The following is a 27065-nucleotide window of genomic DNA, read 5'->3' on the forward strand; positions in this document are numbered from 1 at the left end:
ACGTGAAAGATGTAACAAAGCAAACACTATCCGAACTTGCCTCCATCTACATGAGGTATACTGAACATTTATTTAGCTTTTCAGTAAAAAACAAATAAAAAGCGCACGCCAAAGTGAATGCAATATTTTAGCTGTGTGTTTCAATGCACTGCATGTTTGCACTGTGGTTGAGAGAGGAAAGTAATTTCATCTGTGCTGTATGTTGCACATATTTGACAAAGATGGACTTGATTTGAACATGTACATTCCCCAGGGTTGAGATTTTTCGCTTTCAGAATGCGTATGCGAATATGACAACGAAGACATGCGTTGACTTTCAAACAGGATACGGGGAAAGGTTGAATACTGTTATTTTAAGGTTGACACGGAAAAACAAGGTTCCGGATATTGAATATTTATATTACAACGTTCATCATATTGCGAAACTGTATGTTTTCGGGATCGCTTTGTTTATAAACTAATGACATTTAAACACCAACTCTACATCGAACCAGGACATTTATTAGTCGCTTCAAACATCAAACGCTTGTTCTTTGAATTTTGCTGTGAAGATCCTCGTCAGAGAACAGCAACTTGAGCAAACGAACTGAAACAACAAACAGTTTGACCTGTGGATTGAAAAGCTGAGAGAAGGTCACATTACGTTCACATGTAAAGGTTTGAATGCATTTTGGGCTCGTCACAAGATTTAATAGCCAAATATCCGTAACTTTTTTTGCGAGGAGGGAGGGAGGGGGAGAGAGAGAGAGAAAAGAGTGAGTGTGTTTAGTCAAAGTGGAGTGTGTTTCTAGCTGAACTTCCTCTAGGTGATGTTATTTTTCTATTCTTCAGCCAGCAAGCTAATGCTGAATCACTATCTATCAATACTTAATGTTTCATCAGTTTTCATAACATCTCTATAATTTAAACAAAATTAAGCACCAGACCGTTTTCAGGAATTACCAGGGTACGTTCTGGAGCTTTGTCATCCCTTAATTACATGTCCTAGAGCAATTACCCAAATGTGTTTGCATTGATCACATTTATAAGACAATCAAAATAATAAATGGCATGCTACACTTGAGAAAAAGCAAATCATACTTTCAACCATCACTGAATATCCACTGAAGGCGTCTCCCCACATCACAAAGTCAACACAAACTTTCTGTGGAGAAAAATGATACACCGTTAAGCCTCTATCCCTTAACATATACAGATATTTACTTCACTCTATGCATACACACACACACACACACACACACACACACACACACACAAACACACATATATATAAAATTATCAATGGTCTCTCACTTAATGATGTCTGGCAGACGGGGGTCTTTGTACAATCCATTGTGTAGATACCCTAAAGACCCTTCAAAGGACACAAACTTGACTCGCTCTGCATTCTGAGCACTCACTGCTACGTTGTACAGCTGGCGAGAAAGGCCAAACATATATACAATTAACTAATAATACTGTCACATTTGGTAAATAGCAAAATAATCATAGTAATACTTGCTGAGCAGAATGAATGAGAACAATTGGATCGTCTTCTGCATGCAGGAAAAGTAGAGGGCTTTTCATTTTTTTTACACTGCAGAATAATACAAAATCATGTTAGGCAGGTGAATATTAGTTTGACCCAATTACAATGCAAATTAATGTTTGAACAGATTCGGCACTGCCAATAATTAAAACTTACTTTTCCTCAGTGGGAAAGACAACTTTATTTTCAGCCCATGGCTCTGGAAAGAAATATCCCCAGCCAGGAAAGTTCCAGTAATACTGATAAAAAAGTGTAAATAAAAGCAAAATCAACATTATGTTTAACCTAAAATAAATCTATGAAGTGACATAAGTGGCACATGTTAGCGTAGCTTACCCATGAAAACACATGAAATGGTAGTTTCTCATTACGCATGTTAAAGGTGCCTTCGAGAATCACGCCGTCCAAAACAATACCTGCTGATGCAATCACAGTAAAACTGAATTGGATTTCATGATTAGTATTTGCTTGTGTGGCTGAACCCACCTTGTTCTATAAGTTTGACTGCAGTATTCGTGGACACTCTGCAAAGACACACATTATATAATTTCTTTACACTTTTTAACTGTACTTTCTATTACTTCTCATTGACTTTTCCCACAATCTTTTGCTTAATTTCTGATACTCAAAAAATTAACGTGTTTTAGCTCGATCACTTAAAATTAATTGAGGTGCACATAGAAGAAAATAAAACAAAAATAAAAAACAAGTTAAACAATTGAAACAGTGTGATTGGTGCCTCTAAAGTCTAAACCAAACTATAGACACATCTTGCTACACATTATATTTGTATTGCAACAGCAACACTTGACACTTGGATGTTTGATACTAAAAAGATGTTAATGAGCTTCCATTGACTAACCAGGTTTGTCTAACATCCAAAACAGAACTTGACCCTCCCGCCCCCCCAAAAAAAAGTGAAGTGAGGGTTGACTACGATTTTTCTTTCTTTGCACTTCGCAGCCGCTGAATGCACTGTAGCAAAATGCTGCCCCCCACAGGTCAGTCTTGATTTTGAAGAAATACTGTAATTACTGTACTGTGTGTGTGGTGTGCTGTGTTGGTCACCTTCAGTGAGCCAAAAATCGTATGCGTGTACTTTGCGTTTGTAATGCTGACTTAAATAGTTGCAAATCCAACTGACCCAGTGCCAAGAGAATGTCCCCAGAAGACGACCAGGCTGCTTCCGCTGCGTTCTTTGACCCAGTTGTACACATGGAGGGCATCTGTTGTGAGTCCAACTTCAGTTGGCTCACCACTTGAGTCTCCAAAACCTGTCAGTAGTTCACTGAAGACGGTTAGGTGAAATTTCCCCGTGTCACCACTAGATGGCCATCACGCAAAGCAAAAGTTGAAGCGAATGGCAGGCTGACAAGAATATTCAACTGCGTGCTATTTATTACTGCCAAAGCTTTCATTTCTATGTTGCTATCAATCATTCGGACTGAAAAAGAAATGAAAATAAATGATTCATTTTCACCAACCTCTGTAGTCAGGCACCAACACATGGTAACCAAGTGCACTCAATACCTGTTAACAAAATAAGTCTTACTTGACATTGGACGAGCTTGACTGACTTAATATCATTGTGAAATAATGAATAGGTTTGTGTGTATAATCACTCACCTTTGCAACTCCCACCCGATGAGTCGCTGCCCTGTTGAAATGATTTGTAAGAAATAAATTGCTAATAATTTCGAGGGAAAGAGCTAGTTGACGGAGTATGTTCCCATATTTTCTAACCAGGACATAAATAGATTGAATACCATACCGTGTGCCTGTGTTCCCATGTAGATATATAAATACTGGATTTCCATCACTTAATGTTCTTTGGTACCATGCCAAGTCTTTACCTTGCGCCTCCCTCCAGTGACTCTCAGGCACTGTGTGCCTGGAACAAGTTTAAAAAATGCAAAGCTGATAAGTCAGTCATTAAAATTGAATATCTGTTTAAAATTAGATACTCAACTCACCATACACCAAGAGAAATCCCTTCTTCTGATTTTAAGTACATGTTGATGGTGTGATTTAGGGAGAAATCAACAGGTTGGTTGAGGTCAACAAAGAATGGAACCTTGACTGCAAACAGAAGACAAGAATATTTTATAAGCAAATAAAGGATTTATATTCGTATTGGGAATTCACTTACTTCTGTGCTTGTAAACAAGGTGTTGGAATAATTCCCGTGACATGATCAGGGTGAAGGGAGCCAAAAGAAGGATGACAAACAGTGCAAATAAACAACGCTTCATCCACCGAGACCTAGCCAAAGACAGCAGAGAGAATACTTGAGTGACTAAATTTATCCAGGTGGTGCTTTTGTCTTCACGGTTAAATGTGAATGTTTCTGTCTTTCATTTTGGTATTCATTTACGTGTGCCTATGAGGGTTCTCAGCACTACTCCACCCAACCTCCCACAGTCCAGAAACGTGTCTATTAGGTCAATTATAGGTGTCAGCCTTTCAACTGACAGGCTCCGGAAGCATCCGTGTGTGTGATTGTACTCAGAGGTGAAAAAGATCCACCATATGTATGTAAGTCTAGGGGTTCGTAGTTTTGTAGTGGTAGCTGAGCTCTACTTTAAGATAGGGCAAAAGGAGAGATGGAATCCTTTGAAGGCAACTTTTTTTATTTTCCAACGTCTGTACCTCCAAACGAACGAACGAGAACACACCTTCTTTCGGTAACACAAACACTTCCTGGTTTCCTTCAGCCAATCAGACAATATCAACATAAGCTTGTTTCAGCAATTATTAAACGGAATATAAATTATGCAACTGTATCACAAAAGAATATAATGCTGGGGTAGGACTAGATAAGTTTTTTTACTTCATCCTACTCCCTTGAACATAATAACTGTGTTGAATGAAGACTGATTTCTTTCTTTTACTTTTTTATCTACCTTATTTTCTGTCAAACTATTACTGTATATGTTTTATGTTCAATAAACAAACAAACCAAAAAAAAACAAACCAACCAAACCAATGCTCAAATATAAAATGAAAATAATGAATCATTTAACATAAGCTTACGTGTATCCTATCCTATCTTATACTCCATACTGCAGATGTATTATGTGTTGAAAACATATCTATTCTGTTTGCAGTAGCAATAATCCATAATAAAGTTAATGAGTTGAATGACGTGATGGGATGTCAAGACTCTTACTGTAATCGCCTTGACCTTGCTAGAGGCAACAACACAAAAGAGGGTGCTCTTCAGACTGTTTTCCGTTAATGGACAACACATTCCTCCCCCTCCGTTAACAATGTAATATGACATAAGAGCCCGGTGAGGAGAAAGACTGATTTCTTCACACCCCTCAAGTGAAACACAGAGCAGGTCATTATTCCACCAGCCTTCCAAAAATCGAATAATTTGTCCAGATTTAGCACCAACTTTTGTATGAATGCTCTCAATCTATCTAAATACAGAACTGCCATCATAGTAAAAGTGTTAATTTGAATTCTATCGTACAATTACAGTACTGGCGATGTAGGTGCTTTATTAGATATGACATTGCGCAATGAATGCTTTTATTAAGTCCTACAGTGAAGTATGTGATATCCAGACTGACTCCAAAAACATTAAACTAACATGCTAACTTACTCATTTTCGTGCTTCCGCTGAACTTGGGCTGTTTTCTGCGCGGAGGTCGACACTTCCTTTTTATGTGTTCTTTGTCTCATTTTGAACAGCAATTTTAACGCGTTTTGCTACCTCGAGACTCTTTCAGTTGTTCGTGTAGCGCTACGGTTCGTTCAAAGTTCGGTTTCAGGGCGGTCTGGGAGGAGTTAAGCTTAACTTTTTATTTAAGGTGGCACCAGTCATGAATACAGCCTGATCGGACACAGAGCACAAATCAATTTTTTTCTATTGTTAAGAATCGCTGTAAACTACAAAGCATATCACTTTTGCAGCTTTTTGAATACTGGGTAGTATACTACTAATTAAAATAACGCATCGTCTATCCTGATGCTATTTGACAGTTCAACCTTCCTCGTTGTAATTAAAGTAAATTATATTTTAATTGTACATGAGCATTTTGTGCCGTTGCTAATTATCGTGTAGTGCACCTTAATAATTCAATAAAATCAAATAAAACCGCAGTAATAAATCATTTTATTTAAACTGTGCCTTCCCACACAAGGAATTTAAAATAATAGACATGGATCAAATTTACAACAACACAAGACTATGGTTTGATAATGCAGCAAACAGGAAGTGGTTCATTTGATGGTGGTTAAATTAATTTACAATCCAACAGACTCCAACAGAATCCAAAAGCACTACCATACAATACATAGATAACACAACAGACATCATGGTATTTTAATAACATGAAAATAAAATGTAATTTGCTAAACAATGGTGTGCCTGCTAAAATGACCATCTAAATTGCTCATGGTGTTTTACTCCAGCAGTCGTTGACTCAAAAATCCCATTTGGGGACCCCACCCTAAATTCTGCAAATCCTGTCTCAAACATTCGGTCAAACGCAGCACTTTTATAGTGATTAAGACAGTGGTCTTCAACAGAGAATATATAAGAAGATGGTCATCTTACTCAGCAATCTGATCTTTCAGGAAATACAGCTTTGTATTAGCCTTAGCTTAGCTTAGGCTAAGCTTATTAGCTTAGCCTGTCTGGTAGTTTTGTTCTTCACTGGGCAACTTTTTTTTTGTTGCTTCTGTATTTACTATTTCTATCTTCAATTTTGCTGCTGTAAATTGGGAATTTCTCCATTGTGAGTCAAATAAAGGTTTTCTTATCTTATCTCATCTTAAAAAGTCTGTCTTGGGTTTCTGGCAGCAGGCTTAGTGGTGTGTTTGGAATAAAAAATGATATGAAGCCATACTGGAATAACCAGAGGAAGAATTGTTGAGCAGGTTAAAATGAGAACCGGTGATTGCATCAAGCCTGACTTGTGAAAATTGTGTCTACCAGAAGTTTTCCACTTAAGTTGGAAATTTGTTATGAATACTTCAGCAAATTAGCACTTAATTTGACTACAGAAACTGGGGCCCTACATTTTTACGAACAGCAATCCTCTTTTCTTTATTGCCAAAAACAATTACCGCAGTTTAGATTAGGTTTAGTTGAAGTACATTTTGATTCTTCCAGTTATTAATTTGTTTAAGACAGTGACAGAACTTTCATTGAATTGTTGTCAGTTGCTGACATGATAGATATAGTTGTCTATCATATAAGGCCACGATAGCCATTGTGAAGACCATAGGCTAGCATATACATAGCCTGTATTACAGGCTGAACAAAAGGGGGCAAGGACTGACCGTCATATCATATTTACAGGGTTAGAATGATCACAAAAGAACTCATTTTCTCCAAGTAGGAGCTGGACCATTTTAGGACTGTTCCATTTCATCCTACCCAAGTTTTCAACCTGTCCAACAGTACACAGTACAGTAAACCCTTGTTTATCGCAGGGGTTACGTGCCAAAAAGAACCTGCGAGTCAGCTATATTTTTTTCATTATATCGTACAATACACCCGCGGACGGGGAGGCAACTGCACCGACCTCCCCTTCCCTCACCGCCCCCAGCCTCCCAGCACGCCCTTCCCACCCCACCAGCACGGGGTAGCGTGTCGACCTCACAGTGCCGAGGTCTGTTGAATTCCAGCTCCAGCCTCCCTGTGTGGAGTTTGCATGTTCTCCTGGGTGGGTTTTCTCCGGGTACTCCGGTTTCCTCCCACATTCCAAAAACATGCATGGCAGGCTTATGGAACACTCTAAATTGTCCCTAGGTATGAGTGTGAGTGTGGATGTTTGTTCGTCTTTGTGTGCCCTGCGATTGGCTGGCAACTGGTTCAGGGTGTCCCCCGCCTACTGCCTGAAGACAGCTGGGATAGGCTCCAGCACCCCCCGCAACCCTTGTGAGGATAAAGCGGATCGGAAAATGGATGGATGATAAAATACCGTACAAAATAATTAACCCAAAGATCAAAAGCTATTTTTATTGCAAACGTAAATTTGGCACGCTGTGAAGAGACAAAGTGGGGAGACAGTTGACAGTCCCTTTAGCCAATCCGGATGCAGACCACTGTCAAAAAAATAATTAAAAACCACAACAACAAAAAAATCAGTGAAACAGCGAGGCCATGAAAGGTGAACTGCGTTATAGCGAGGGTTCACTGTAGTAGGATTTACTGTATATATATATATTAGTCATGTTATATTGACTCAATGCTCTGATATTGGAAAAAAAAACCTGTCCAATTCTTTGCCCCTGTTCTTTCATGATTACAGGAACTGACAGGCTGTGAAGGGACAAGGATCTCACCAAAATATAATGTAACAAACATTCACTCATCCATTATTTGAACCGCTTTATCCTCATGAGGGTCACGGGCGTGCTTTAGCCTATCCCAGCTGACTCCGGGCAGGAGGCGGGGTACAAAATGGACTGGTTGCCAGCCAATCACATACAGACAAACAACTATCCACATTTACAATCACACCTAGGAACAATTTAGAGTGTTCCATTAACCTACTGTGCATGTTTCTGGACACCGAGAAAACCCACGCAGGCACAAGGAGAACATGCATCACCGCGGCGCTGCGAACAACAGTATATAAAATAAAACCCACGTGCACACTCAACACATAACTATCTGCAATCATGAGACAAATCCCCCTGATGTTGAGGGTAAGTCACCAGTGTTTGATGAAGGAAGAGATGGTGATGGAGATGGGTGACCAGTTTCAGAAATATGGGGCTCTGGCAGTATGTGGGAGCCAGCACTGAGGACACCAGCTGTCGGTGACCCTTTTGGCAACTGATGGCTCAAGTAGACACCAAATGTAACCTGGAAATGCCAGAAATAACAAGCAACATGATGAGGAACCAAATATTATACTAAGAATTGTGTGGCAAGAGGAATGGGGTGAGAGGTGGTGGGTCAGCTTTTTGTTTTAATTTGAAAAGAGGGAGAGGCATAGCTACTGTAAATTTGTGTATGTTTAATTCTCCACAATTACCGGTAAAAAAAAAAAACATTTTAAACAAGCAAAAAGAAAGGAGTGGATGAATTGAAATCGCTTGGCCTTGACTCACCTTTCCATTGTGGTACGCAGAGAGAGACATCAGAGGCTCCTTTGTTTTGGTCCCAGTATTCTGATCAACCCCAACCATTTGGCACCGTACACATTGGCCTCTGACCTTTGTGATTCATCACACAGCAAGCAGATTTAGCTTTTTCAGAATCTACTTTTAATACATTGCAAGACGTCATCTGATTTCCCAAAGTGGAATCTCACCATGAATCGAATGTTGCCAATTACCAAGTGTGACCAATTATCTTCTTCAAATGGTTCAACCCCTGAGATGATGAAATTGGATCGGAACCGACTGATGATGTTCTCTGTATCAAACTCGGGATAGTCTTGCCTTTAAAAGGAATAGTGGCAATTGCATGTTATTTTCTAACACTCTCTATATTATACAGTGTTATGTAAATGATGTCACATCCTGATGTCTTTCACTGCACGAAGTGCACATTGACTATTTTGAATAAGATAGCATGTGTTCAAACCTGCTGCTCATTACTTTTTGAATGAGCTCCACACTTGCACGGTTAATCATGAGATACTGAGCCTCATTCACCAGGGAGAGTGTCGAAGAGGTGATGGCTAGAAGGAAAATACTTTGTATTACCCATCTATTTCAGGCACTCATCTCTGCTGGAAATCCCCAATGAATGCGAAAATTGAAGTTCTAATCATCAGGGTGAAGGGGTTACTGCACACAAACTGCACATTCAGGATATTTGTTGTTATTTTGGATTTAGCCTGTGCACTTTCGATTAAATAGGAAGTAATATTGATCACATTTTCTGTCATTGAACAAATATAGTTTAATTACTAGAGGATAATGATGCTCCAAATCTTTTTAGCTGCAAATCAAAGAAGATACAGTAATGCATCTGGAAAGTATTCACAACCATTTACTTTGAAATTTGCTAAAAAGCATTTAGAAAGAAAATTCTCTTTTTGGCGTAAATGTCAGGCATCGTGTGCAGAGGAAACCAAGCACCGCTCATCACCGGACCAATACCATCTCTAAAGTGAAGCATAGTGGTGGCAGCATCATGAAGGTAGGAATGATTTTCATCGGTAGGACCTGGGAAACTAGTCCGGTTTTAGGGAGATAAAAGCAAGAATGTACAGAGTAATCCGTGCTGAAATCCTGCACTCGAGTGGTCAGTAATGAGCGGGCTAGACTAGTTTTGGTATTTTTGTAGACATAGTGTGTCTCTTTATCTGTCCTCAAAGGAAGAGAGCATTTGAGATGTTGCAATATGAAGCAGAGCAAAATTTGGACACATTTACCTGTATCAGACTTCTTGTTCATGTATCGAGTAAAATCTGGACTTTGTCTAATCAAGCGGCATGGCTGTCCAAGCAAGTCTGAAAGCCACGATGCAGCCTCATCACCACAGTCCATTGTCTCAACCCTGGGGAAAGCAAGAAGATTTTGTTTAGGAGACCCCAGGTTTGCACAGCTTGATATCAGAAAGAGAAGGTTGCAAACTTTGCGCATCATCTAATCTAAGAATCACCATCTCTGTAGCCGATGACAAAAATTTGACTCATTAAAATGTATCCATAATACCTCTTACTCATTATTCCATTTTGTCATTAAAAAAAAAACAGCTGTAAATTTTGTTTGAAATTCTGAGGCTCTCAAACACACATACTAAACTCAAGGTTGGAGGGCCAGATCTGGCTCAACACATCAATTTCTGTGTCGCATGAAAGCAAATTATGTGCATCGACTTCATGTTTCTAATTAAAAACGTCTTTCAAATTGTCTTTACTTTTCAAAACGTTAAGATATTGCAAGCATTTTTCTTACCAATCCCACTTATAATTAAATGTAATATTTGAACAAACACTTTTTATTGGATCTCTGATTCCAAAGCTCGTTATTCATTCATCTGTTGTGTTAATTTAGTGTCATACGGGAAAATCATACATTTATTTGTATTGACCGTCATAATGGCCCTCCAAAGAAAACCATAACGATGATATGGCCTACGACAAAAATGAATTTGACACCCCAGCTTTAAAGTGTCATTTGTAGTCAAAAAAATACCGTCTGTAAAAGGAAAATAGAATGCTGCTACAAGCGGCAAGTATAAATATCAAACAAATGTGAATTGTTTCCTGTCCGCAGCTCACCTGTCACCACAAACTTTACTCTGACAGATTTGAAAGCTTGCGTGCATTTCCCTCCTGATTTCCAGTGGAACTGAAATGGTATTCATCCCTACAGCACAGGAGGAAATTTCTTTGAAGAAAGAAAAATTACAGACTGACAGACTTTTTTTTTCTTGCTCGAGTAGTGTGTCACATTCAGAGAGCCGATGACTGACTGACTGACCTGAAGCCCGCAAGAGCAATTCGTTTGAGGACAAATGAACTTGTGGGCGAATGAGGCATAAACGTGACTCTCTTTTTTGACTCAAGCACACGCCATTTCCATTTACCACCATCCAGCTTCTGTCATAGAGTAAACCCTGAGGTCCTACCGGCCATTTGTGGGCCTAGAATAAATGACAACATGTTCTGTATAAAGATAAAGAATGTTGAAATGCAGGTAGTGACTGAAAGTTAAGTGGATGCTCACACCTCAAATGCTCCACATGATTTGATGGGGTATATGTAGATGTTGGTCAATATATAAGGCCCCTCACAGCTGTTTGGACGTACAGGTTCAAATCCTTTCTGTGAAATCTTCTTTTCTTCAACTTTGTGTGTTACCTCAATGATATTGACTGTTTTCTCTTCATTTGATACGATGGCTGCTTTAAGCCTCTCTAGTCTTGCATGGTCAATTGTGACTGGTTTCTCCACAAAACACTCAACAACAAAACTCAGGAACTTTTGGCAGTCGTCAAATGTTGACATGTAGCCAAATGACACGCGAACAGATCCGGTCGGCTGCCCATCCACCAAGTCGATGGTGTCTCCGCAGACGTGGCCGGCCTCAAAAGGAAAAAGACGTTTCATTCAACAAGCACAGATTTTGAAATGCTGTCTTTGCGCATTTCATGTTTCTTTTTTTTTTTTACCTGCAGGTTTCTCCTCATCTCCTGATTTGTGATCCCAAGAAAGCTCTGACAAGCTCCAGTGTTGCAAAAGCAACCAGTGCGCACATGAATGTTGTACAAACTTGCCATTCTGTCTACCTGCATGGAGGACAATTATTATGCTACTCATAAGTGTTGCCAGCGCATCTATACAGGATGTTTTTTACTTGATATGGCATGAGCAATCCAACATATGCACCTGAGAATATCCAATTATTTCTCCACACGAATCAATAAGGTTGAAGTTTAATATTGCGCCCTGGGTTCTTGGACTGTCAAACTGGCCTAGTGTGTACATCTGGGCCACTGGTCGCCTGTTGCCATGGCAAAGACTTGACAGAAGCATGTAAGTGTAACGCGCTAAGCCAAAGGTGTGCTGTTGTATGTTTTGCATTCCTCCTGAAAGAAAGAAAAGAAACAGAGGGCTGTTATTTCCCTCTGCATGGCTGTTGTGTCACTCTTACTTACCAGTGATCCTGTATAAAGCTTCAAAACTGTGGTTGAGGGCAATGATGTCCAAAAACGAGACAGTGCCATCTTCAAATCTTATCCAGGAAATAAAAGAAACATTTCATTACAGGGCATGAATGCGCAAAGTTATGGTGTTTTCAGAGACGGTCCATGATTGGCAATTTTGTTCACGGCATTACCTGTCAGAAACATTTGCAGCCTGCACATAATAATCTTCGCTAGAAAGGTAAGCTGCTGCTGTGCCTCCCCCAAAATAAGTCTTTTTTAGTATGCCTGCAGCATGGTTGCGGACAAGAAGGGCGCCCAGACCTGTAGGGAAGCCAAATATCTTGTAGAAGGAGATTGGGATGAAATCAGCAGGGCAGTCTTGTAGGTTAAGAGGAGAACAGCTGACAAGCGAGGCTGCATCCAGCAGCACAAACCAATGGCCTTGATGGTCACATGCTGGATAAAGGCGTCTTGCCTGTAAGCCTTCTACATGGCTGAGGGGATACTTCGTCCCTGAGTAGTTGCTCTGTGCCGGGTAGCAGAAGAGATGTGGGGTCTGACAAACCTCAACTTCACCCAGAATCTTATCTTTTGCCCTATTTTCCACTTCCTGAGGGGAGACGGGCAGGGTAACTACTCCCCGGTTAGATGTTAGTCCCCTTATGCCAACAACAGATGTGTGGTTGTCAGTGAGGTAGCAGAAGTGACTCCCCGCCTCGCTTTCTGTTTGCGACCTCCAGGGGAAGACCTCTGCCGCTAATTTGATAGCGGCCGTACAGCCAGAAGTGAAAATCACTGAATACTCCTCTGGGGTAGTGTTGAAATGCTGCAATATCCTGAAAGAAAATGATCTCTTTAAAAAAAAAAAAAAAAAAAAAAACCTCATTTCATGCACGGTAGTTTCAAAGAGGGCACATGGGACCATTTAGAATGTGTCTCAGGGCATGGTTGGAGCTCACCTGTATCTGACCCTCTCCATGGTCTCATGTGTCAATCTGCTGCTGGGGTTGTGGCTGTGAGGGTTTCCTATTGGGAAGATGATGCCGTACATCAACATTACCGCTTCATAAAGTATCATGAGCTGACAAATAAAAAGAACCGCTGCTTTTCATACCATACACATTCCTTGAAATATCAAGGCTGTAGCTCCTGACCAGTGATTCCGGGTACAAAGTATTTGCTGCATGATCCAAATATACAGTGCCTTTGTAGAATAACAAGAACTGTACTGTTATTTAACTTTAAACCGCTCACAGCAATTCAGAGGAGAACGCAATTCTTACCTTTCATCCGCGTGAACTCCCTCTCAAGCATGTCCTCCAGGTTTTCTCCGTAGCCATAACAACTCCACACCTCCTTAAAGGTTTCAAAAGAGTTAAGTTTGTGGAAGTCCATCGAGCGTCTTGCGATACCAAGTGTCCGCGTTCGACACAGATAAACCCTCACAGCTGCTCGAATGAATGCAGTTATTGATTGATTTCCACGCTCAAAGTCCGCTGACCACGTGCTCAGTTTCATAGTCCCATGAAGAGCACAAGACCCTGGTCCCGCATTGTCGTAGTCTTGTGGGAACTTCAACAGCAATTGCTATTAATATTAAAGTTAGAACCAGTGATGTGCTGTGGGGGAGGGGCTCAAAGCCAATTTCTTCTCTCGTGACAGTGGACTATGCCTCGAATGCCAGATCATAGGTATGCATGAATAATAAACAGGCGAGAAATATGTGACAAAAGCCACAGCCTCTTTCTTTCACCTCAGATATTTTTACAGGGCCATTTACATTCCAGCAGAAACTATAAATGTCAAACCAATGTACAACATCATATGCATGTGATAGAAGAGGGATAGGAAAACTATGGCCCGTGGTCCATAGGGCTTCACTCCAATCATTAATCTGTCCCATCGATCTTTTACAATAGCAAGACTCATAGACTTTTTTTTTTGCATTAATTCATCCCCCACCATGAAATGTACACATTAATGTTTGGATCAGTTTAGCTGATTTAATAATTGATTTATTGATTTATTGCAAACAGGGCTGTAACTAATAATTATTTTAATAATTGATTATTCTGTCTATTTTTTTATTAATCTATGAATTAGACAAAAAAACTTTTATCCATTGATTGTAATTCACAGACATAGCACGTTGGCTTCACAGTGCAGAGGTGCAGGGTTTGATTCAGGCTCTGGCTGTCCTGTGTAGAGTTTGCATGTTCTCCCCATGTCAGCGTGGGTTTTCTCCGGGTACTCCGGTTTCCTCCCACATACCAACGACAAGCATGGTCAAGCAATTGTCCCTTTGTGTGAGTGTGAGCATAAATGGTTGTTCGTCTCTGTGTGCCCTGCGATTGGCTGGTAATTAGGTTCAGGGTGTACTCCGCCTACTGCCCGAGGACAGCTGGGATAGGCTCCAGCACCCACTCGTGACCCTGTTCAAAAGAAGCGGTGTTGAAAATGAGAAAGAGTTATTGTTTTGTTCTGAAAAGAAACTGTTTGATATTTTCATCGAAACTTGGTGAAGAAAGGAAGGATGGAAGTAAAGATGAAAAAAGACACTCCGTGAGGGAAGGAAAGGAAAACATTTAATTATACCTACTTTTGGTCCACACTGTATATGAGAATTTTTTTTCATATGACATACCTTCACAGAATACAAGAAAAGTTCTACGAGTGGGTTCACAAAAGACTTATTTGAAACAAATTCCCAAACTACAAGCTGCTTATTACTTCACTTTATTGTGAGCCAGAAAATCAACCAGCACATCGTCAAAGAGTTCCTGCGACATTTGCTTTGTTCAGTGGAGGAAGAGAAAGGTGAGCCATGACAGGACAACCCGTGATTGCTTCACAACGACAACGCACGTCCTCACAACGGCCATGAGCGTCCGACAGTTCCTGGTTGAGAAGAACATCAATGTGCTGGAGGCGTTTGACTCGTTTGTTCTTGATTTTGTTGTTGTTATTGTTCTTCTTCTTCTTCTTCTTTGCCTGGCTCAAGTGGGTCATCTAGGGGATCCTGTTTTGAAGACAAGGTATTATCAAGATGGTCTTTATACAGAGGTGTGAAGGATCCCGGAAGAATCCTTTCAGGAGTGAATGAAGCCGTGGCAGAAAATTAATGCTGGGAGAGATTAATTGATTCTACTATTACATCAGTGGGAGAAATTTGAATATGCAATTTTGATTTCAAGTATAATGTATGTATCAAGTATGTATATGTGACAGCAGTTCTGGAATGTTTCTGACCAGCTTTGTATACTGTAAATAGTAGAAATAGTAAACACATAACATTAACCTTTCTCAGGGACAGCGGTTACTACAGTGGACAGCTCATCATGCTATCAGGTTGAAGGGTGCACAAAAGGGCTAATGAGGACATTTTGTGCTCAGACAATTCAATAAACAATGCACCGTCATTTATTCCAATATTACCTTAGTGATATGCAATGGACGACACTCTCAAAATAAGAAATAGCACAATTTAAAATACAGAAACCTTCTCTATTTCTGGTTTTAATCCTCATTGAAAACATAATGTCATATAAGAGAAAGAGTGGTCTACACAGTTTTTTTAGTCACTGAAATGAGGTGAGGCAGTATTTGTTTAGGGTGTGTACTGTAGGTCTCTAAGTCTAACTGGAACTAGTTACTGTAACAAGTTTTAAGTAATCCGTCCACAGTAATCCCATTACATATAATCCCATCCTCAACTGAAGCAACAATTTAGGAGGGAGATTAGGCACGAGTGACTTGAAATTGAAATGTTTGATCAGGCCAAATAATAGTGAAATAAATCTTTGGAGAACTGGACAATGAACTTTTGTTGACTTGCTTTCTTTAATTTATGACCCCCCGTTTTACTTCCTCACTTAACACAAAAAAGTATCCAAATACCCTTTTTCTTCTCATGACTAAATTAAACAGTTTTATTCACAGAAGAACTACTGGGGAGTTGTATTGAACTGCTGAGCAGCCCTCAGATGTCTAAAAGACTGCCATGAGGCTCACAGCAGCCATCATTGTTTCCGTGCAACACAGTGAATAGTAATTAAATATGCCACTTATGCTTCACTGATTCACTTCCCTCACAATTTTGAAGCTCAGCTGAATACATTTTTCTGTGCAGAAGGGCTGTATTGTATTGCGTATGGCCTAATTTCCAGGGCAGAGGGGCTTGGTGTGGGGGAGGGCACGGCAGAGAGAGGGGGGAAGTACCCCACGAGGACATTGTGCTTAACATCACTAAATACCTTCAACACCACATTGTCCTTTTCAGCCCTCAATTAGTTGGGCTCCAAGCACAACGAATCGATTTATTTATTTATTTAATATTATTTTTCAACCATTAAACATTTACTCACAAGCAATAGCGGTTAACTGCATCTTCCTAAGTCTGTGTTTTTTTTCCTAGTGTTTTTATGTTGAACAAAAGACCCTTTTTTGGTGGTGGCCCTTACCGTAGTCACTGCTATCTGTGGCTTGGACAGTGGCCAGCAGAAGAGACTCTTTGCCCTGCCCTTAGGCCTTTTCAGCCTGTGGATCGACGTGTGGAGGAACGCCTCTTTGGTGGCAGGGACGGAGAGAATTAGGCAAGAGATGTGGGTTCACTTGCCCTGTGTAGGGGCTTATCTTGGGCTAAGCTGAGGGACTAATAGCAAAGCCAACCTCCGCTCCAGCCAGTCTAAAGGCACAGGGAGCCATCTGTCCATTCTGTGGATAAGTGACAACAAAGGACGTAAACACGGAATACGGACAACAAACTAAGGGGTTACTCTATGAGGAGCTGTCCAATTTAAAGGAGACGAGTGAATGGTTGGCATATAAGGTCAGTACATTTTTGTAATTTTCCGTGTTGCATTAGGCCTCCATCTAGAGATATAATTGTGTAGGGTGTTGGGTGTTCGCCGTTGACTTTGGACAGCCAGCAGTGTTGCAGACAACTGTAATGTTGGCAATGAAACAATGAGCATCTTTGTACCTATGTTTAACTCCTGACTTCACTTAGTGAAGTGAAATGGATTAAGATGGCTGTTTGTCTTCAGTTAGGTGCGTTAAAGTTACTTGAACCGGATTTTATCAATACCTTACACATTGATGCAAGATATTATACAGCAGTTGTCTTCTTTCTAATAATTGCTCGAACATCAACTTGTGCTAAGCATTGTTTTGTGTTACTCCAAAAACCACTTGAGCATATAAACGAATCATTCTTTTATGCCATGAAAAATAAAATTACCTCCTCATTAAAATTTTCAAAAGCCATCAATCGATCTATGTCGTTTTTTTTTTTCCTCACCTGCTTGAATAACTAATCGGTTGTTTTAATTGTGTTGATCATATTGCATACACTGCGGATGCCATTGTGAGCAAATGTTTTGTTCGGAAGTCTTGAGTGATCGCTGACATACTAGAGGTGACAGAAATGGGTCAAACGGGTCTTAGCATTAACTAAACAAATCCTGGCCTATAGGATTAGGAAGAGATGTTGCTGTTTATTTGATGTTGCCACCGTAATTTTGTAATAAAACACAGAGGGGAGAGGAAGCCTCATTGTTGGCAGCAAAACAACCTCAAAGGTATTCATTGAATTTAATAATTTTGTCAGTATCAATGCAGGAACGTAGCAGGACAAATTCAGAGGACAGTGAAAAACCAACAACTCATTATCAAATCATTATCAACTCTTTTATTCTGGTAATTGCACCAAGATTAAGGTACAGTCGCCTCTCTTTCTTTTTTTGTTTCCTTCAAGGTTTGGAATGGAAGCAAGGAGTTTGCCATTCATTGCTTTATGTAAGTATTCAAACAGGGATCTGCGGGCGGGTCAATGGTCATGTATTACAAATGTAATTGTGTACACAAAATCCTGAGGTAGGACCAGATGAATCTGGATTAACAAATAACAGCTCATGGGTATGCGTCAATAGCATGTAGCCACAATCCCTTCCTTTTTTTTTTTTTTAAACTCTGTGAGGTCTCGGTGAATCAGTCTAGATGAGGCTTCATGGAATGAACCCCCAAAAGTCTCACTGAAATACTAAGAGAACGAAAATTCTCTTTATTGATGTTGATCATACTGCTACAGAGGAGGATACATTTTAGCAAAAAGTGCTGTTGTCTGCTCCTGATCAACTATCGCATTAACCGCAGGAGAGGTCTGCACACACCAAGAACACGTCATGGTACTCTTTCTATCAATAAAGAAATAAAACTTTCTTAATGCTAAAAGTAATCCAATCTGGTAAAAAGAAAAAAAAAGATTTCTCTTTGTGTGTTATTTGCGAGAAGCCCCTCTTCTGACACTGAATGCCTTCTAACATTCTTCATTTGTTCTGAATAGACAACAAAGATTTGATTCACAGTGTCTTCCAAACTGAAATTGTGGGTCAGTACATTGGAGACCATCACACACATATGACTTGATTGTCGGCTCTCCACAGTGACGTCCTTTGTGTCTTATCATATCCAAGGGAGTCACACATCTCGCGTTAAGCCGGAACCAAAGACTTGTTCCCATGTGAAGATTGCACCTCGTGATAGGTTTATCTCACCCGCACTCACAACGACAAGATCAGGAGAAAAACCTCACTGGTCCATACTCAGTCCCTTGATGAGTTTCTGAACATCTTTACAGACTAGAGCAGTTTTATTTTTCCTGGAGATTGAGAGATTGATGATACAGCCGAGGATTTTGTTATGAAAGCCATTGCTTTTACATAGTTATCAGTCGGACGGCATTTTCTCAAAGTGGCAAATTGGAAGTGATACATTTCCACCGGCAGCAGTAACTGCACTGCAAGGCCAGTTTAGCAGGGAAAGCGACGTCCGCATCATCTCTCCATCTACTGTATTATGTACTGGAATATATCTCTTGCCTAAACTATTTTCGTTCATTTGCAGAGTATTTACATAGAAGGTGTGAAAACACAGGGCATGTCTGAGAGGGAAGAAATGGCCTCAGATGGAAGCCTGAATGTTACACTGACACTGAGGCTATTGATGCATGGAAAGGTAATTGGCTAATGTGGAATAGAGGAATGAAACACGGTGGTATTGTTGTAGTCCTTTATTTTTTTGGTTGTAGCTTGTTACTGCTGTTATTTATGGTTTCTTGTCATTACAGGAAGTTGGCAGTATAATTGGAAAGGTAGGCTAATTTTAAAACAAAACATCCTTTGTTGCATCACTGCCATCTTTAAGATGCTTATCCCCTTTATTTGCTTCCAGAAAGGGGAAACAGTGAAGAAAATGAGAGAGGAGGTAAGAAGCAAACAGTGTGTAACTTAGCATCTTCTCACAGGTCTCTGCATGGCACAGCATAGGAATTAGATTGGATGTTTTGGGGGTTTTTTCCCTCAGAGTGGCGCTCGCATCAACATATCAGAGGGATCGTCTCCCGAGAGGATAGTGACCATCACAGGACCCACAGAGGGTATCTTCAGAGCTTTCTCCATGATTGCGCACAAGTTTGAGGAGGTCAGTATTGCCGGCATCCTGATATTCCCAATTTAAAGCTTGTGTTGATATTGACCTTGCGGATCTTCTCCTCAGGATATAACGGCGGCAATGACAAACAGCAATGTAACCAGCAATCCGCCTGTGACGCTTCGCTTGGTTTTCCCAGGGAGCCAGTGCGGCTCACTGATTGGAAAAGGAGGATCTAAGATTAAAGAGATCCGAGAGGTAGGTGCCCTGGTGTTTCTGCAATTTTCTCTCTGGAAGTTGTTTGTCTGCATCTGAATAGGAAGAGGCCACCTTTGACCTGATGTTCTGGAATCAAGGGTCCTCCAATATCAAACATTTCAATCAAGCCTGCTGGAACTGCATATGAGAATCTGAATGACTAAGCTTGTGCAGAGGCTGAAAACCCATTTTAAATGGAGATTATTTATGTGCACCTCTTTAAATATTGGTGCACACGTTTCTATTTGGCCTGCAGCCGGTCTTTGCATGTCCGAATCTTATCAGGATAAAGCTGCAGGTGTCTGAGACTGCATTTCAATTTTGGGTGATGGAGTGCTCTTTTTGGCAATAAATAGCCATTTTACTCTGTTGTCTGGTGATGTCAAGACCACAGGGGCTCAGGTTCAGGTGGCAGGAGACATGCTGCCGGATTCGACCGAGAGGGCTGTCACAATCTCTGGCACTCCACAGGCCATCACTCAGTGTGTGCGACACATCTGCTCCATCATGCTGGAGGTATGGACGGTCAAGCCGCTCTTTGTGACCTTTATTTTTATTTTTGGACACGCAACAGTACTACATTTGTTTATTTGTTCAGTGTTGTGGAAATCGCTTTGCATTGAGTTTCGAGTTGAGCCTCACTCTGGGTCATATACAACAATGTGCAGTCACCGGAACAACCCCTTAGATTATACCACCCATTACAATATATTTCAAACGTGATTACACTTTCACTAGTGGTTATGTTGTGGTCTTTTTATTTTACCGAATATGCATATTCATTTTCCTCTGTGAGCCAAATGGCCCAATGTTTCGGTGCAGTTTTTACAAAGGGAAGCTTTCAAGCGTAACACCATTATTTCTAAAGTGATCATTTCAGTAGGAGCACAGAATTAATTAGCTACTTAATAAGCTTTAAATCACCTCACCTTTGCATTCATGAAAGTGCTCCCAATTAGATGGGTTATTATTGCAGAATATCATGAAGAATTATCTCCGTTTTACCTATGTCACAGCATAATTTGTATTTTCGGAGTGAAGGAGTTGGGATCATTAATTTATCTCTCTTACCAACCCATTGGCAAGGGCACGATTATCCTCATGCTGGAAAAATGAAGTCTTGTAAATGAAGCCTTTATTTAATCTGTGGCATGCAAGGTCCATGTACCCTTCTCAACCGATTCGATGGCTATTAAAAGATTCAGCGAGGGATAGATGTGATGTAAAATGCATCAGTCTTAGTGAAAGTTCTGTATATAAAATATTCTTTTTTTTTCCTGGGTCTCCTAATTTTGTCCTTAGTCTCCTCCAAAAGGAGCCACTATTCCCTACCGTCCAAAGGTCATACCTGCTGGTGCCCATGCAGTATTAGCACAACAGCAAGTAAGTTTCCATCGACACTTTTGCCTTTTTGTAATAAGACAAGACTTGAAAATGTTGCTTTTGAGGGCAGGCAGGGTTTCCTCAACCTTAATTGCTTAAATTTTCATGGACGTAACATGTTAAGTGAATGAACACAGGGCATATTTATAAGAACAAACATGAAACTAGTTGTCTTTTGCTAGGAGCAAATGTGCCCTTGTCAACCACAATTTGATTTAAATAATAGGTTTTAATTTCTCATCCCAAGTGCTTCGGAAGCTACTGGAAGCTTGAGGTATCATGGGTGTAGTTGCTCTAGCCAACACAACAACGCGGCACCATGGAGATTGTGTACAATTTCCATGCACGACACAACACAGTATATTCGATGACGAGTAATGTTTTGCAATTCGAGGAAGAGGATTTTTACGCACAAAAGTCGACATAAGCGGCCATGATCAACCCTCACATGTTTGAGCCGATCAGCACATCGTAGCCGGTCAGGGGATGAGAAAGTGAAAGTGAGGACTTTTGCATCTCTGTATCTATATATACATATTTGCTCTAGCAACCTCAACTCGGCAGCACAATGGATTGAGAGAAATGAACAGTCGGTCGTGCTGTGCATGCGGTATACATACTAACAAGTCTGCCGTGCATGAAATGTTGCAACGTGGGGACAATGAGTTTGAGCTGCATTTTCAATGCATGAAAATGGTACATGTGGATCACATGCATTGTAAAAAAAAACAAAAAAAAAACAACATGACTAAACAATGAATGTGGGTATAAATGATACCCATTTACATTATTAGGCAGTGTGAAACATAAACAATATAGTTAGTCAAGCAGATTTTTTTCCATGAACTGGCATGCCACTGTCCTAGATTTGGCCCAGGCTGCTCTGATTTATCGGACATCTATTATTGAATTCCCGGCGTAGTAAAAATTGGGTAAAACCATTGGTGTGACATATTGATACAATTCCATCAAAGCCATTACAATCATGGGCCATGGAAAAAGTGAGGGGATGGATTTTCAGTCAAGCGCCCAAATGCCTGACTTTACGCTTGATGCTCACATGTCACATAACATGTTATCACATTTCTTCTCTTTACACCATCCAGGCATTTGCACTTCCAGGGCAATATGCGTTTGCTCATCAAGATGTAAGTGTGTTCCTTTAAATGACTGACTTCTCCCCTTTCTGTCCAACTCTGCCCACTCCCACCAGTCCCACCGATCTCCTTTCTCAACCGTCCCAAGCATCAATGAAACTCTGATTTGTCAACATTACTAACACTAACACAAATTAGCAGCATGCTCTGATTGAGATCAAAGTTTAAAGCTAGTCCCTTCATGATCAAGTTGTAGTTTTGTAGCCAGAGATGTGACTGTATTTGCAGACTACTTCCATGAGAATCCAGCATGCTTTCTGAAGGAAATGTATCTTCTCACTGACACCATCTGTGATGTTTGTGAACTTCAGATTGACTCTGTATTGTAGCTGTCAACTCCTCTAAAATAATCCACTTTGATTGGTTAGCTCTAACTTCCTTCCTACCCTGCAGTTGACCAAGCTTCACCAGTTGGCTATGCAGCATATCCCCCTCCCTTCCCTTGGGCAGAGCAACCCTACCTTCCCTGGTACGTACCCACGGCTCCCCGGGGAAGACCATCAATCCCTCTGTCGTCACTCCTCTTCCAATCACAACATCAAACAGCCCCGTAACATGAGAGAACATCAGGGTTGCCTCCATTCTCTCAGGTCAATTGTTAGTGGCCACATCTCGCCAAGCACAAGTGATCAAAACAAAACGTGATACCCGCAAGGTGGGTTAGTGTGTGGATAGCATGTAGACTGTATCGACACAAGAATTGGGAAAATCAAGCTGGTGGGAAAAATAAATGTCAGAGGTCATTAACTTTGGTCAAGAAGGTCTGCTGCCTCACAAGCTATGCCTCCCCCAAATGTTTTTGATGGAGTTTCAATTAGGGTTCACAAATTCATCTAAACCACAATTCTTCCTTTATGGACCTTCATCTGTGCAGTGGGGGCATGCTGATGGTGGAACAGTAAGCGTAATTTCCTTAAACCAGGGGTGTCAAACTCAGGTCCCGGAGGGCCGCTGTCCTGCATGTTTTCCAAGTCTCCCTGTTGCAACACACCTGATTAAAATGATCAGACCATCAGCAAACTCTGTGGAAACCTGACATTGAACCTGTTCATTTGAATCAGGTCTGTTGCAACAGGGAGACTTGGAAAACATGCAGGACAGCGGCCCTCCAGGACCTGAGTTTGACACCTATGCCTTAAACTATTCAGGCAACTGTAGAATTATAGAACTCTCCCACATGTCTGCAGAACCTCTAATAAAATAATAAAGTCACTGACGCATACACTATTTTTCCAAATTATAAAAGAAGGAAATGTGAAAATGACAGTCGTACTTACAAATTTGTCAATATTTCACCATTTATCACGATTTCCCAATCCTCTGAACGAGCCCCATTTCGCCGTCTGAAACAAATCCCAAACTTTTGACCCCCATCCCTCCCATCCAGCAACATCTCCCCTCAAAATCTAACATAATCTTGGCTCGGGCTGTCCTTGACGTCATCAACCCACATTTTCATGCATTCTGCCACAACTAACTGAGTCTGCACCAGATAGAGAGTACGGCTGTCAAAGAGGCTAGCCATGCTGTGCACGACATTAAAGCATTTGAACTATAGCCGTGTGATATACAGTATGTGGCTGAAATCTAAGTTAAATATGTGCCGGTATCCAATGTATGGTACACATGTGGATAGAAAGTTTCTTTTTGTTAGTCCCATGTTATCAAAAGTAATAACTACTGAAAGTAGGTCAACTTGTTATGTCATAAAAGTGGAAGCCATTAGTGCAGTTGTTAGCGTTCTGTGTCCTACTTTACAGGATTGGATGTGTCTGCCCCCACAAGTTCACAGGAGCTGGCGATACCTAATGATGTAAGTTTTTCGTTGTTTTATTTTGTGGCATTACTTCAAATCCACACCAATGATATGGATGCTGCATACTTCATTTGCACTGTCTGGTGGCTAGATTTGATAAGGAGTGTTTGGACACCAGTAATATGAACTGCATCCGCTTTGTCTTTCATTCATTTCAGCTTTCAATACTTTATTGTTCAATGTTAGTGTGGATTGCTTATGAAAAGCATGTCTCAAGATAATTTGGTCAAAGTGAAGAGAGATAACGTTGAGCTAAATTTGCAGTACCGTACAAAAGTTATTTCTCCATAACCTGTAGATCAGTGGCAAATGGGACAAGGAGGAACCCATTAAGTAGGAATGGGTTTGGATAAAGTTGCAGGTACAAAGATTTAGTTTAATCCTCCTTTGGTATCAATAGAGCCAACATAATAGCATCATCCGGCCAGCAGTCGCCTGCTCATTGACAAATAGACGGATACACATGTGCCATCCCCTCAAAACTTCAATGCACTACAACTAGCTCTTGTTGATTTGCGAAGGTATGGCAAGAGGTCACACATTTCATAATCCCTTAGAGTGAGATGTAATGTCTTCCCACAGTATGCGTTAATAAGTGGGAACCCACCACTCTTAAGATTTCACTGTGGTGTTAGTTTATTTATTTATTTATTTGTTTGTAGTTGTTCCCCTGCGATACTATTTCTGCAATAGGGAGAAACATGAGCTAATTTGCTATTTACATTATTTCACTCTACTGCTCTTCTAGTTTATTGGCTGCATAATTGGAAGACAAGGCAGCAAGATCAATGAAATTCGCCAGGTCTCGGGAGCTCACATCAAAATTGCCAGTGCCACTGATGGCTCAGCCGTGCGCCAAGTCACGATCACAGGCTCACCAGCAAGCATTAGCGTGGCCCAGTACCTCATCAGCGCCAGGTAAGACGATGCACAGCCACCATTTATAGCAGGGCTGCACAGTGCACTCTGACATAACAGCCAACCAAGCGTTTTTGTGAGGGTGGAATAATTGTGGTCAAGGAGCGCTTGGTTTTGTTGCAGCTAACTGCTCCAGTCTCTTGACTACATCAAAAAAAAAAAAAAAATCCCGATTGTCTCTGCTTTTTTAACACGTTGCTACTCTGACTCTCATGTTTTCTCCTCTCTCCCCCCTTCTCTTTTCTGTTGTCTTACCCACATTTCGTCCCTTCACGTTCCATTGTCTTCTCTTAACCTCACACGGCGTGCAGTTTAGAGATGGCTAAATACACCATGCAGGTTGCCGCCGCTGCGAACCCAGTTGATCTCAACATGAGCTACGCTCAGTCTGCTTCCACCACCTCCAATGCTGCTACCTCTCTCGCCGTCCTGGCGGCCACCACCCCAGCCCCCACCAACATTAACGTCCACTCTCCCTCCACATTACAGGCCATCCAAAATCCCCACTATGCCGTCCCTATTTCCAGCCTGCTTGGCATGAAAACACTACCCGTTCTGGCTGTCCACCCAGCAGCTGCTACCAGCCTAACACAGAGTTTAGCCCCTTACACAGCAAAAATACCAACCTCTGGCGTCAAAAAGTCTGAGCGACAGAAGTTTGCTCCATATTGAGTAATCTTGGGCATGTCTCTCTAATTGGATACCAGATTACAAAATGATGGTCAATGTGTCAACGGCTGGCAGAAGTACTATATGCAAGGTTTCCCAGTGAAGCACTTGCATTCCAATAATTGGGAAAGCATATTTTTAATAGGCGACAGAGGTGTGTGTTAACTCAATTACATAGTATGCTATGTGCGAACTCAGGCTTGCTTTGAACCCAGGAAAAAGAATAATTTTCTTATGGCTTTGTGTCCCAGAGCTTTATATGAAGACTTACTCCAGGAGATTTGTTTCTTAATATGCAATGTTTACTTTCTGTGTTCCCTCCTAGACCTGTTTTTGTGAATTAAATTTCTGTAGGCAGCAAGCGGGGAAAATGGGTTGTTGTGTACAATAAAGGTGGTTGTGTTTAGTGTTATTAACAAGGATTGCTTCATTTTTTTCTGTCATACTTCTGTCTGTTCCTTCACTGTAGACTCTCATCAGGGCTAACAGGCTTGGGTGTTCTGTAGTAGCGTGGCACTGCTGCAGTTCTGATGGGATTATTCTAAAGCCACACTGGATTCTAGTGGATTTCACTCTCCACAATAATCCTGTAGAGCTGGACTGGTCCAAACAACTCATTTATTGTTTCTGCTTGTTTTTTGTTCAATCTCCATCACAACTGATTAACCATTTATGTCAGAAACTGTTGCAGCACAGGAATTGTAATAGGGCACTGCAATTTTGTAATGCTTGATATTAATGATATGGATTTGGAATAAATGTGACTTTTTATGAATAAAAAGGGGTGGTCTTCATTTGGGGAATATGAATAATTATTTTATTTGATGCAAATCACTTAACAAGTTGAAGGATTCATGTATTGTTTATTCCTTGTTTACTCACATTTATTTTTTATTGTATTAAAAGGAAGACTACACTATGCCTTATTTGAAAGAAATATTTAGTATCTAATCCTTTTTTAAATACAGTTTTTTTTCAGTTACAGTTTTTTCCCCACAATTTTATTCACAGAGAGCCTCGGGATATACCGGGAATGTAAATATTTGCCCAAAGACCTAAACATGCAATTGACCCAATCATGAAAACGATGTTTTTATATAGGTCAAGACACTGCCAAAGCAAAGGTGTTTTTTTTTTTGGTACTATTTTGGATGGAGACTGTCGTTAGTAAATATACTTGCAAATCCCAAGTGAGAAAGGCGGAGAGCAGAATATAATCCTTGTAAATATGCGTAAGCGTGCAATAAAATAAAAGTAGTTTGCACAGAAGTGTATATACCAAAGTAGTGTATTGCTAACAGGCTGCATGTGTATTGGAGCGTAGTTACTCTGTGT

At 40.6% G+C, this 27065-nt stretch overlaps 3 protein-coding genes across 10 annotated transcripts; 1 reads left to right on the forward strand and 2 right to left on the reverse strand.

Moving 5' to 3' along the window:
- Positions 1-479: 479 nt before the first annotated feature.
- On the reverse strand, positions 480-5338 carry si:ch211-117n7.7 (Monoacylglycerol lipase ABHD12-like). 2 transcript variants are annotated; one of them, XM_052079947.1, is made up of 13 exons: positions 5139-5338; positions 3678-3790; positions 3502-3607; positions 3300-3419; positions 3155-3185; positions 3013-3058; positions 2673-2802; positions 2015-2052; positions 1865-1944; positions 1685-1767; positions 1498-1576; positions 1294-1415; positions 480-1144 (listed from the first exon to the last, which is right to left on the reverse strand). In XM_052079947.1, the coding sequence occupies exons 1-13, from the start codon at positions 5216-5218 to the stop codon at positions 1123-1125; spliced, it is 1050 nt and encodes a 349-aa protein (XP_051935907.1). In that variant the 5' UTR covers positions 5219-5338; the 3' UTR covers positions 480-1122. The 2 variants fall into 2 exon arrangements, with proteins under 2 accessions (XP_051935907.1, XP_051935905.1); XM_052079945.1 differs by having other exon boundaries at positions 3155-3419.
- Positions 5339-8101: 2763 nt separating this feature from the next.
- Positions 8102-13615, reverse strand: mocos (molybdenum cofactor sulfurase). 3 transcript variants are annotated; one of them, XM_052079936.1, is made up of 15 exons: positions 13385-13614; positions 13216-13305; positions 13061-13127; positions 12293-12937; positions 12111-12187; positions 11842-12041; positions 11625-11741; positions 11182-11538; positions 10934-11096; positions 10732-10819; positions 9880-10004; positions 9084-9180; positions 8809-8938; positions 8606-8710; positions 8102-8357 (listed from the first exon to the last, which is right to left on the reverse strand). In XM_052079936.1, exons 1-15 carry the CDS (start codon positions 13494-13496, stop codon positions 8169-8171), a joined length of 2562 nt encoding a protein of 853 aa, XP_051935896.1. In that variant the 5' UTR covers positions 13497-13614; the 3' UTR covers positions 8102-8168. The 3 variants fall into 3 exon arrangements, 2 of the variants coding, with proteins under 2 accessions (XP_051935896.1, XP_051935897.1); XM_052079937.1 differs by having other exon boundaries at positions 13216-13324; positions 13385-13523; XR_007964761.1 differs by lacking the exon at positions 8102-8357 and having other exon boundaries at positions 9098-9180; positions 13385-13615.
- A 2954-nt stretch (positions 13616-16569) lies between these two features.
- Positions 16570-26511, forward strand: zgc:110045 (uncharacterized protein LOC664755 homolog). Of its 5 annotated transcripts, none has more exons than XM_052079461.1 (15): positions 16570-16929; positions 17857-17897; positions 19005-19115; positions 19228-19251; positions 19332-19364; positions 19464-19580; positions 19656-19787; positions 20175-20303; positions 21090-21170; positions 21418-21444; positions 22277-22318; positions 22721-22796; positions 24088-24140; positions 24892-25061; positions 26200-26511. In XM_052079461.1, the coding sequence occupies exons 3-15, from the start codon at positions 19038-19040 to the stop codon at positions 26234-26236; spliced, it is 999 nt and encodes a 332-aa protein (XP_051935421.1). In that variant the 5' UTR covers positions 16570-16929; positions 17857-17897; positions 19005-19037; the 3' UTR covers positions 26237-26511. The 5 variants fall into 5 exon arrangements, with proteins under 5 accessions (XP_051935421.1, XP_051935422.1, XP_051935417.1 ...); XM_052079457.1 differs by having other exon boundaries at positions 16596-16929; positions 25373-26511; XM_052079458.1 differs by lacking the exon at positions 16570-16929 and adding an exon at positions 16979-17680 and having other exon boundaries at positions 25373-26511.
- Positions 26512-27065: the final 554 nt, after the last annotated feature.

The sequence above is a fragment of the Hippocampus zosterae genome, chromosome 11 (genome assembly GCF_025434085.1).
Source record: "Hippocampus zosterae strain Florida chromosome 11, ASM2543408v3, whole genome shotgun sequence".
Taxonomy (NCBI): Eukaryota; Metazoa; Chordata; class Actinopteri; order Syngnathiformes; family Syngnathidae; genus Hippocampus; species Hippocampus zosterae.